Source organism: Vipera berus (assembly GCF_964194415.1).
Source record: "Vipera berus genome assembly, chromosome: 12".
Lineage (NCBI taxonomy): Eukaryota > Metazoa > Chordata > Lepidosauria > Squamata > Viperidae > Vipera > Vipera berus.
In genome coordinates, this window is record NC_138215.1 from 10,428,517 (window position 1) to 10,438,676 (window position 10,160).

General features: G+C 40.7%; 1 protein-coding gene across 2 annotated transcripts in view; it reads left to right on the top strand.

Annotated features, from left to right (window-relative positions):
• AKAP13 (A-kinase anchoring protein 13) overlaps window positions 1-5,846 on the top strand; it is a 242,544-nt gene extending 236,698 nt beyond the window's left edge. For both annotated transcript variants that reach the window (XM_081337518.1, XM_081337519.1), the window contains one exon: window positions 1,568-5,846. In XM_081337518.1, coding sequence (XP_081193644.1) covers window positions 1,568-1,617 — 50 coding nt within the window. In that variant the 3' untranslated portion in view covers window positions 1,618-5,846. The remainder of the gene's footprint in view (window positions 1-1,567) is intronic.
• The last annotated feature ends 4,314 nt before the right edge of the window (window positions 5,847-10,160 follow it).

The window sequence follows — 10,160 nt, forward strand, 5'->3', positions numbered from 1 at the left end:
GAAGGAATAGCAGACCTGGGGGTGGAGTCAAAAGAGGAATCAGCCTAGAGTCTCTGCGTTCCCACTAATGGTCTAAATCCAACCTCCCTTGAATTTTGTTCACCCTTATTTAATACCAACACAGTGCTGACCATTAGTTGACTAGATTCCTATGCATAGACATGAGCAATAGACCAATCTAATTGGAACTTAACATGTGGCCCTGATTTCTTTCAATCTTTCCCACCTGACAGTTTGTGCCCAGGAATGCACTGTGAGGGCAGCAATTTTTAGGCATTGTGATCCCAATGAGAACAAAGTAGTTTTGGGTCAGGGTTAGAGACCAATTCATGCTGATTCAACATTTTAATAAAGAGATGGAGACATGTGAAGAAGTAAATGATCCGTAATTGAGCATTCCAATTCCAGGATAGTTTTGGAATGAATTAAACCGGAGTTAGGGAAAAGTTAGAAGGTGTGAGAAGGTGGGGTTGAGTGAGCTGGTGGGAAAATGCTGGCTAAATGTGATGGGTATGCAGGACATGATACCAGATAGAGGAAGATTAGCCTAACTCCTACTCAGAGTAGTCCAGACAAACAAGAATTCTTACCCTTCCCTGAACTATAGTCCTCTAACTTGCAAGTTGGAAGGAGTAAAATTTTATAGTAGTAGAGATAATGCCATTCTGTGTTGGTTTTCCTTTGGAAAGTATTCTTGGAAGGGTGATATCAGTGTGCTGATAGAAGCATGAATTAAAAGGAAAAATGATCTTTGGGTTCTAATATGAAGTGAAAGCTTTTTGCTTGATGCATTTGCATTTTTTTTTATATCAAAAAAGAAGGAAAGGCTGCTGATTATGGCAATATGCAAAACCAGCTGGGTGGGATTTGCCTAGGGTGAAATCTTGGTAAGGTTACTTCAGCTGTAGGGACTCTTTATGAACAGCCAACCTCCATAAGGGCGGTGACATGTAAATAGATAATTAGGGATTTATCTTGTGCCCTGTATGTATCAGTCTGCTTGGTCTTTGTCTACAGAAAGGCTAATCTCTGTGGCTTTGTTCCACAGAGCCAGTGTCCCTTAGAACTCTCACTTTCTGATTAGGCTTGTGTTAGGATGCAGTCCAGGAAGCCAGGAAACATAGGTAGTCCTCGCCTTATGACCAGAATTTATGTTGATAAGTGAGACATTTATTAAGTGAATTTTGCTCCATTTGATGACCTACCTTGGCATGCTTGTTAAGTGACTCGTTGCAGTTGTTAAGCTAGTAACACAACTGTTCAGTGAATCTGGCTTCCCCATTGACTTTGCTTGTCAGAAGGTCGCAAAAGGGGATCACATAACCCCGGGGACACCGCAACTGGCATAATACAAGCCAGTTGCCAAGCATTTGAATGTAAATCGCGTGACCATGGAGACGCTGCAACGGTCGTAAGTGTGAAAAATGGTCATAAGCCCCCTTTCCCAGTGCCGTTGTAACTTGGAACAGTCACTAAAGGAGCTGTTGTCAATCGAGGACTACCTGTAGAGCAGTCTCTGCTGTGTGTTGACATTATTTTGAGTTCTTCTTCTTTTTTTCCCCCTTAGATGCTCACTCTTCAGAAGGAGCACCAGAAGGCGAGGAGATCTTTTGCTGATCCCATGCCTTGTCTCCAGCCAGGCCATCTCCAGATCTGCTCTATGGTGAGAGGCTGAAGAATCAGACAACTCTTTATTCTAGACACTGAACTGCGTTGGGCTTTCCCCACCTTTCACCTCTATAATCCACTGCCCATTCCCACTTCTGGATCTTCTTGAATATGTCACATCTGAAAACATGTCCAAAAGGACAAGAGGAGGAGGAGGAGGAGGAGGAGGAGGAGGAAGAGTGACCACATGGAAGAACGGTGGATGCAACCAGACTGGGCAGGCTCAATTTAGGCTGAATGTGCTCTGAAGAATTCTGATTCTCTGTGCAATGCTAACTCATGACTTGCCTAGGCGGATATTCTTTCCTTTCCTTTTCATCTTGAACAACAGAGAATTTGTGAACAAGGGCAACAAAACTCACCTTCTCTTCGGAAACCACCCCCACCACCCCCAAAATCAAAAACCTTCTGTAGAAAAAAGATGTGACTCTTTACGCAGTGTTTCTACACTGGTCTATATAGATGTAATGTATACACACTTCTCTACCTACTTAACCAAACGTATAGATATATACACACACACACACAAAAATAAATAAATGTAGCTCCATATCCTTTGGATATGCTGTATGTCTGTACAGAAAAGCTAAGGAACTTTAGACGTATCCTAACGGGGTTGGTAGACACCTGAGTAAAATTGTTCAGGGATTGGATCAGGGCTATACGGCATCCGTGAGTTTTGCCTTTGGCTGCAAAGTTGGCATTCTGCATCAAGATTTTGAATTGGAAGGGCCCCTAGAGCAAGATTCCTGGGGAACGGTTGAAGCACATTGCCAAGAAGCAAAAAAAAAGAAAAGAAATATAAAATGGATTGGAACCAACGCATGGCCCTAGATTAATTTAATTTAATTTAATTTTATTAGATTTATATACCGCCCTTTCCCGAAGGACTCAGGGCGGTTTACAGGGCATTTTAAAATCACACCAATACAAAATACAAAAGTTAAAAGACAATTAAATAGATTAAATTATCCCTGAAAATAAAAACCCGAGTTAAAAATTCTCAGCCTGGGCCGGAGAGCTCAAAGAGCCAAGTCTTCAGGTCCCGGCGGAATGAACGCAGGTCAGGGGCAGTCCTGAGCTCCACGGGCAGCTGGTTCCAGAGGGCAGGCGCACCCACAGAGAAGGCCCTCCCCCTGGGTGTTGTCCGCCGGCAATCTTTTACCGCCGGCACCCTGAGAAGACCCTCCCTGTGTGAGCGCACTGGACGAAGGGAACTTGATGCTGGCAGCAGGTGTTCCCTCAGATTAGAGAGGTGAAATGGGCCATTGTTGGAAATTAGAAAGTCATCTCAGAACAGCTACAAAAGGGAATACTTAAATCACCACCCCTCTGAATTTCCATGGAATTGTGAGGTACATCCTAACTCCCTGTATAGGATTTGTCTATCTAGGAAGCAACACCTATTGAGTTGGCTATGCAGTTGAAGAATCTGAAGAAGATACAAACTCAAAGCAAATTCTCTGTTCCTGCTTCCTTGGCTTCTCCTCCCAAATTCCTGTACACATTTTCACCCAATTTCATTTGTCTCGTCTTGCTAGAAACTATGTTGAGGAAGTGGGTGACTGTCATTAGGGTGAAAGAGTTGTGATAAAGAAGTACACTTATATTGGTTTGGTATAATTTCTTTCACGTGGATTAAAGAGACCACTATACCCCTGAATGTAACTTTCCAACTTGGATAGATTTGTTGCTTTAAGAATTTGTAGAGTTCTCATCTCAATGCTATCACCTTTTGGGGGGAGGGAGGACAAACCACCATTTTTGAGGTGGAGGGGCCAGGAGTTGAAAAATGTATGCAAATGTACAGACACCCCAAAACTATTTGCTGCATAACTTCCTTCCAATTGCTCCTTTAATACTTGTCTTAATCCATGGGTAGGGAAATGCTGTCCTCTTGACTTATCCAAGGATAGCCAGACCTTTATCAGCTGTCAAACACATATAAATGTATATTTGTTTTTGGTGGTTTTTTTTTTTTTTGCATATGTGGATAGTCATCAGTCAGTTTCAGAAAATAAGTCATCTGAATTTGGTCTCCTTGGCATGGAATGTAGGAAAGTCCTTTGCTCCTGTGTCCCTACCTGCAAACGGATAGTATTGGTCTCCTCATCTGCCAGGTCTACAAGAGTGAGGAATGTCTCTCTTGTAGGCCTCGTTTCCACTCAGTTTTGTTTAGAAAAGCAGGTGGATGCTTTGGTCTGAGCAGGGAGCATGTGAGAAAATGGAGCGTTGGTTCGTTCACGCCAAGAGTAGATGCAGTTGAGGAAATAGTTGTCAGGCCTTCCTTTCTTTCCTCCAAGTCTAACCCTCTAGGATCATCTGGCCCCTCATAGTTTGTAGAGAGTTCTATCCAGCCTCAGGATTTAAATTTAATCTCCCCCCTTCTCCCCTCGCATTAGTGACAGACTTGCAAGAAATTGGCGTGGTGAGAAAGGAGAGATTGGAAGAACCAATAGGCAGCTCAGCTTGGCGATTTGGGATGAGTATGGAATAACATCCTGGTGTTGTAAATCTTTATAACCCCAGAGATTATTCTAATAGGCTGAGCAAATAGCAAGGAATCTGTTTACCTTTAAAGCTTGAATAAACAAGAAACCATTTTTGGCTATCCCACTCCTTCAAAGAAGGTTTTGCACTATTGTTCCACCCTTGTGTTCTCTCTTTAAAACATCTCAGAAGCCATTTTCACACACCACCCAATTTGCAGAACCAGGACTTTAAAAAAAAAAACTTTAATGAGTGTGCCTTTACAGATACAGATGATCTCTGGGGACCTGGCTGAATATGATGTTCTCTAAAATAAATTCACGCTGTCCAGAAAGAAAGCCAGAGGCAGCTAGAGAATTTTATTTCTTGGGGGTTTTTTTAATTTTTTATTACCACAATTGTTATGTGATATTTGTTTTCAGTTGCAAGCTGGGCTTGTGTTGGAAAAAAAAAATCTTTCTGTTTGTTTGAAAGAAGTCTGGATTTTTAAGATGACAAATGTTTACTTGGATTGTCTGTTTTGCTTTATTTTTAAGTTGGGCTTATGAAGCCTAAGGAATGTTTGTTTGTATGTGTGTTTGTGTGTCTCTGTGTATTTCTCATGTAAATATATAATTGATTACTGATGTGCTATTTGAATGAAACCAGCATTAAATGCTATCAACCACTGGGTGGGGAAGAACCTCTAATAATACAGCATTTCTTGGCCAAAGCAAACTTAAGATGCTAAGACTTGATTGGAAGGCTCTTTGCAAAAAAACGAAGATGGGTTGAAACTGGAGTCAGTTCACACAGCGTGAATGCTTATTCCACTTTCACTGGTGCTCTAAAGAGGAATGGCAGGTTTTCAAAAGCCACTTTCTCCTTCTCCAAAATGGTTGTCTCCATCGTAACCGCCAAGGGACGTCTCTGCTGTACCGAATGCTTTTGAGTTGACAGGTGTACTTCTTTCTGCAATGGAATTACATCTTGAGTTTCAAAGAGAATTTAATTTAGCTTAATCTTGTATTATTCCTGTCTGCAACTCACCGTGCGAGTGGAGACAGACACGAGACGGTGAGAGAGCAAAAGAGACACCAGTTGATGCAAAAAGCTCTTAGCCAAAATCTCTGCTGCCATTCTTCCTTTTTTTTGTCACAAGAGAGACCGCGTGTAACCCCATAGAAATTGATCTATGTATTTCAAGGAAATCTGTGGGTATTATGAGTTCTTTATATCTTGTTCATTTCCTGTTTGGCTAGATTATGGTTGATTACTGTGATGAGTTCTTTTTGGCAAGGATTGTGTGCACTAGCATCACAATTATACGACAATGCATTTCTCTCACTTGAGTTCCTCCCACTTCTTCCCATAGGCTTGTGTGCAAAGGTACCTGTTGCATGTTTCCGACTGAAATATATCTTGAAAAAGGAAAAGATAAACCTTTAAAAATTGAAGTGTACATCAATGGAGAGTCGAAAAGAAAAAGAAATTGTTATATATTCATTTGTAATTATGTAAAAAAAATTAAGTTAGGTTTACGATTGTAAATTTTTTAATTTCCCACGGTGTAATTTGCAAAAATGGAAAAAAAACAACCCCAAATTTTCATAATCTTTTATTTATCTACCTTTCTTGCTACCAAAAAAACCCCTCTTGTAAAGTTAAATTTCCTTACCCCTTTAAATAAATCTTGATTCTAAGTCAGATGGGTTTCTGTTTGCCGGCCTCTGTATATCTGTGTCTTTCTGTGTGTTGTGTTCTCACCCTTCCTTTTCAGATTGAAACTCGGATGAAAAAAAAAAGGAATAAGCTGTTTTATTTCCTAGGTTGAAGAACAGTGAAAGGAAGCCTTGCGTGGTGACAGGGTAAATGGTAAATATGTTTTTTTCCTGCTGCACTGAATAGAAAAAAAATAGCACTCTGGAGAAAAAAAATGTTCTCTAGCTTTAAGAGTTAACGCCATACAGCTAATCCTTGGGAAATTTATAAGGACAGTAAATTTTCTTACATAATATGTTTTCACCTGTTCCATAACTTTGTACACAAAGTTATGTAAAAGCTGCAGCATGTGATATATACTTTTGTATCTGTATCAGAGAACATTGAGGAGAAAATATCCCAGTGTTCTCAGGGAAAATGGTTACAAATATAGAGTTGATCGTTTCCCCTTAGAATGTTTCTCTTTCTCCCTCTATCTCTAGCATGGAATAAGGAAGAGGTAGGGGATTTTCCTGGCTTTTTTGCACGCAGGTAATATAATCTGTGTCACGGTATCTACCTTGCACAGCTGATGGTCAGCCGTTCCCAACCTTATAGAGTGAGTACATGGGTCTTCAAACTTGGCCCTTTTATGACTTGTGGACTTCAACTCCCAGCATCCCTCAGCCAGGCCCGCTGGCTGAGGAATTCTGGGAGTTGAAGTCCACAAGTCATAAAAGGGCCAAGTTTGAAGACCCCTGGAGTAGAAGGTCATTGTCCTTTTCCACTCCTGGTGACCAGCCCTTCTGTCCTCACTAGAGGAATTCGTTCTGGACAAGCAATTACCAACTCTTGCTTGAAAACATCCAGCCAAGAGAGTACAACAGTGTTCTGAACAGTTTCTCTGCTTAACAGGGCTTATTGTCAAGCAATTTCTTAAATTTTGAACTTGAATTTCCTATCTTAAGTTTCATTGGTACTTGTCCTATCAATTCCAACAGAGAATGGGGAAATGTTTACATATATGAGTTGCCGGTGCATCTCCCTTTAATCTATTCTGCAATCCAATCGTTTATAGCTCCTTTAACCATTCCTTGTAATAGCCTTGATCATCTCAGTTGCTGCCCTCTAAACTGGTTGGGAAAGGCTGGATTTTACACACCAGGGAAATGAGGTGGTTGGGTGAATGTGTTGGTGCACAATCACGGATAAATGCCCAATAAGGTGGTTGGGCCAGGAGTAAGTGCTCTTTGCACTTTTGCATGTGGGATGGTGTGAACCATGTCAAGTAAAGACTCGACAACTACATTTGTACAGTACACTTGATCTTGGTTGATGTTATTCTTGATTAGATTTGTGTGTGTGTGTGTGTGTTTGGTTTAAGATGTTGGATCCAATCAGGTTGATTTGTGGTGCAGTATATTGTACAAGTCAGAAGGTTGGTTAATTCATTTGATCAGCCACTATTATGTGAATCTACTATACATTTTCCTTAAGAAGAGACAGTCCCTCAAATGTAGTACATTCACTTGATATGATCTGCAAAGCTGAAGTCCTAAAAAATCTAGTACCGTGATATTGAGATGTTCTTTGCAATAATGACCATCAAGAGCAGGGGTCTTCAAACTTGGCCCTTTTATGCCTTGTGGACTTCAACTCCCAGAATTCCTCAGCCAGCTTGCCTGGCTGAGGAATTCTAGGAGTTGAAGTCCACAAGGCATAAAAGGGCCAAGTTTGAAGACCCCTGATCAAGAGAAACAGTTCTGCACAAATGCATAGAAGAGTGCAAGAAGCTGTTAATTATAATTGAAAGGGGTCCAGCAATTTTAGCTAACCACCACTGAGAGGCTATGCAAACCATTTTATTTTCTTCAGAAGCAATATTTGCTTCATGACCAAACTCAAGATATACATTCACTCATTGGCCAAAATCCAAAGCTGCTTTTGCAAAGAAACAAAATGTACTAATGATCCCAACTTGACACAGGCAGCTACTGTGGCCAGCCTTGGCTGATTTAGAAGTTAAAACAGATCCTTAACTTGGTTAGTACTTAGATGGGAGGGTAATTAGGACATCTGAGCCCTTTAGATTGAGAAGGGGGAAAAAACATTTTGGAAGAAACAAAGGTAATAACTTTATTACTGTGGTCAAGAAAACTGTATGGATGTGTTTGTTTTTTTAATATGGGGACTCAGATGATCAATCTCTTAGTGAGGTCAATATTTATTCTGAGTATTCCCCTCCCCCCTTAAGACAATTGAACTTGCAGATCCAGAGAATGAGCAGATTCTGGAGATCAGCTCCTTTTTGAATTAAATAATGGGGTTTGTATTTTTCATTCTACATTCCTCAGGAAAGTAAATCCCAAATTAGGTTAACTGAGCTTTTAGCTCTGTTCTGCTTCCATGAATGTGTTGCTGAAGCTTCTCCCTTCATGATACAGTATTCTCTCTATATATATATATATCAATACTGTCAAAAGCTGCTGAGGTATATAAGAGCAGAGCATCCAATTCCTGGCACAGATCATCCTCTAAGGTTACCAAAGCAATTTCAGTAGCATATTCTCACCAAAGCCCAGTTGAAATGGATCCAGACAGCTCATACCATTTGAAAGCATCTAGATCTCTGAGGCCACCACATTCTCTTATCATTTTTTCGGGGTGGGTGGGGTGGGGTGGTCCTTGGTATTCTCTGAGCTTGGTTGTTTGCTTGCAGCCATTTCATTACCAAACTTCATTGCCAAAATGTTTGGCAATCAACCCCACTCCCTACTAGCACTGATGACGTTACCTAGATGGCTAATGAAACATCTGCATGAAAACAACCAAGCTCAGAGAGCACCAAGGACCTTTCATTGCAACCCTGAGCTACAAATATTCTCTTCTATCACTATCATTTTTCCCCAGGATGGGACCATTTGACGCTAACCTACAATTGGACAGGGTAAGCCAGGGTAAGGTCTGGTTATTGCCTCTTTTAGCCAGGAGTGGGGGAAAAAACGCTTAGAACCAATCCCGTTTCCTGCCTATCTGCATATTGCACAGAGCCAGCGGTATTATCCACAAAGAATAAAGAAAATTCCCCAAGGGCATTGAAGGAATGGTCCAGAAAGTTCAGGCACCTGGATGGGATATTTTAGGGGTCCTTGATGCTTGCTTCAGCTGTTTGCTTTGCAGATGTTTCATAACCTAAACTAGCTAACATCATCAGCACTGCTGACGTATATCCTTTTTAATTGTTTTTTTTTAATTTTTGTATTTCTTGTTTTAATTCCCTGTAAACCGCCCTGAGTCCTTCGGGAAAGGGCGGTATACAAATCCAAATAAATAAATAAATAATTTGAGTAATGTAACGTCTGCAAGAAACCCACCAAGTTCAGAGAGCACCAAGGAGCCCGCATTTCAACCCTGAGCTACAAATATTTTCCTATGTTGAATTATTTTAATTGGTTATTCAGCTCTGCAGAGAACGACCGTACATCCTTTGGTCTAAAACAGATTGATTTGTATGTGAGAGACATAAAGGGGCATCACTGTAAAAGCGACTGGTAAGCCCCAGGACATGTCGGAAACACAAACCATGGAAAAGTGATTTATGAACACATTGCCAGCTTTCTAGCAAGGAAAGCTGTTTTTAACAGCGTGTGAAATAGTCACAAGACAGCAGTTGTCTCCCACTGCTTTCCCAAGGCCGTCAATCCCTGGCTTTTCTTTAAACGGAGATTACTGAAAGGGAGAAAATGAGCATGAAAAATACCACCATTCTGTTCCCTACTTTTCCACATAATTCTTTTATAGCCTGTCTAGTCGGACCTTGGGAAGTTTGCAGTTTTAAATCAGAATCATGTGAATCAATGTGTTTCCACCCTTATCATTTATTCTCTGCACTGCCCGTTCTTTCATTACTCCCCCCCCCATTTCTACAGGAGGCTTCAAAGAAATCCTAGAACCATAGGTTTACTTTACTTTTTTTATTCTAATTTAATTTCTCATAAAGTTGGGAATTCTGGAAGGATGCAGCAGTAAACAATTCATTTCTGTAACGTTAGCAAAAGTCATCTGAAGCCAAATTTAAGAAATTTGAATGAAGTTTTAACAAATTTAAGAAAATAAGACATCACTCCATTTTATGCTTTCTTTTTTCCCTAGTGAAGCTTTTGTGAGCTTGTGCTATACAAAACTGCAGTAAATTGTGTTCCTTGCAAGACCTCGATTCCAACAACGCTTGCTCAGTTCTGAAGATCTGAAAGAGTTGGGCCATGCTGCAGCTGTCTTTTTCACTTAATCCATGCCCAAACCTACGTATGTCCTCAGGAATA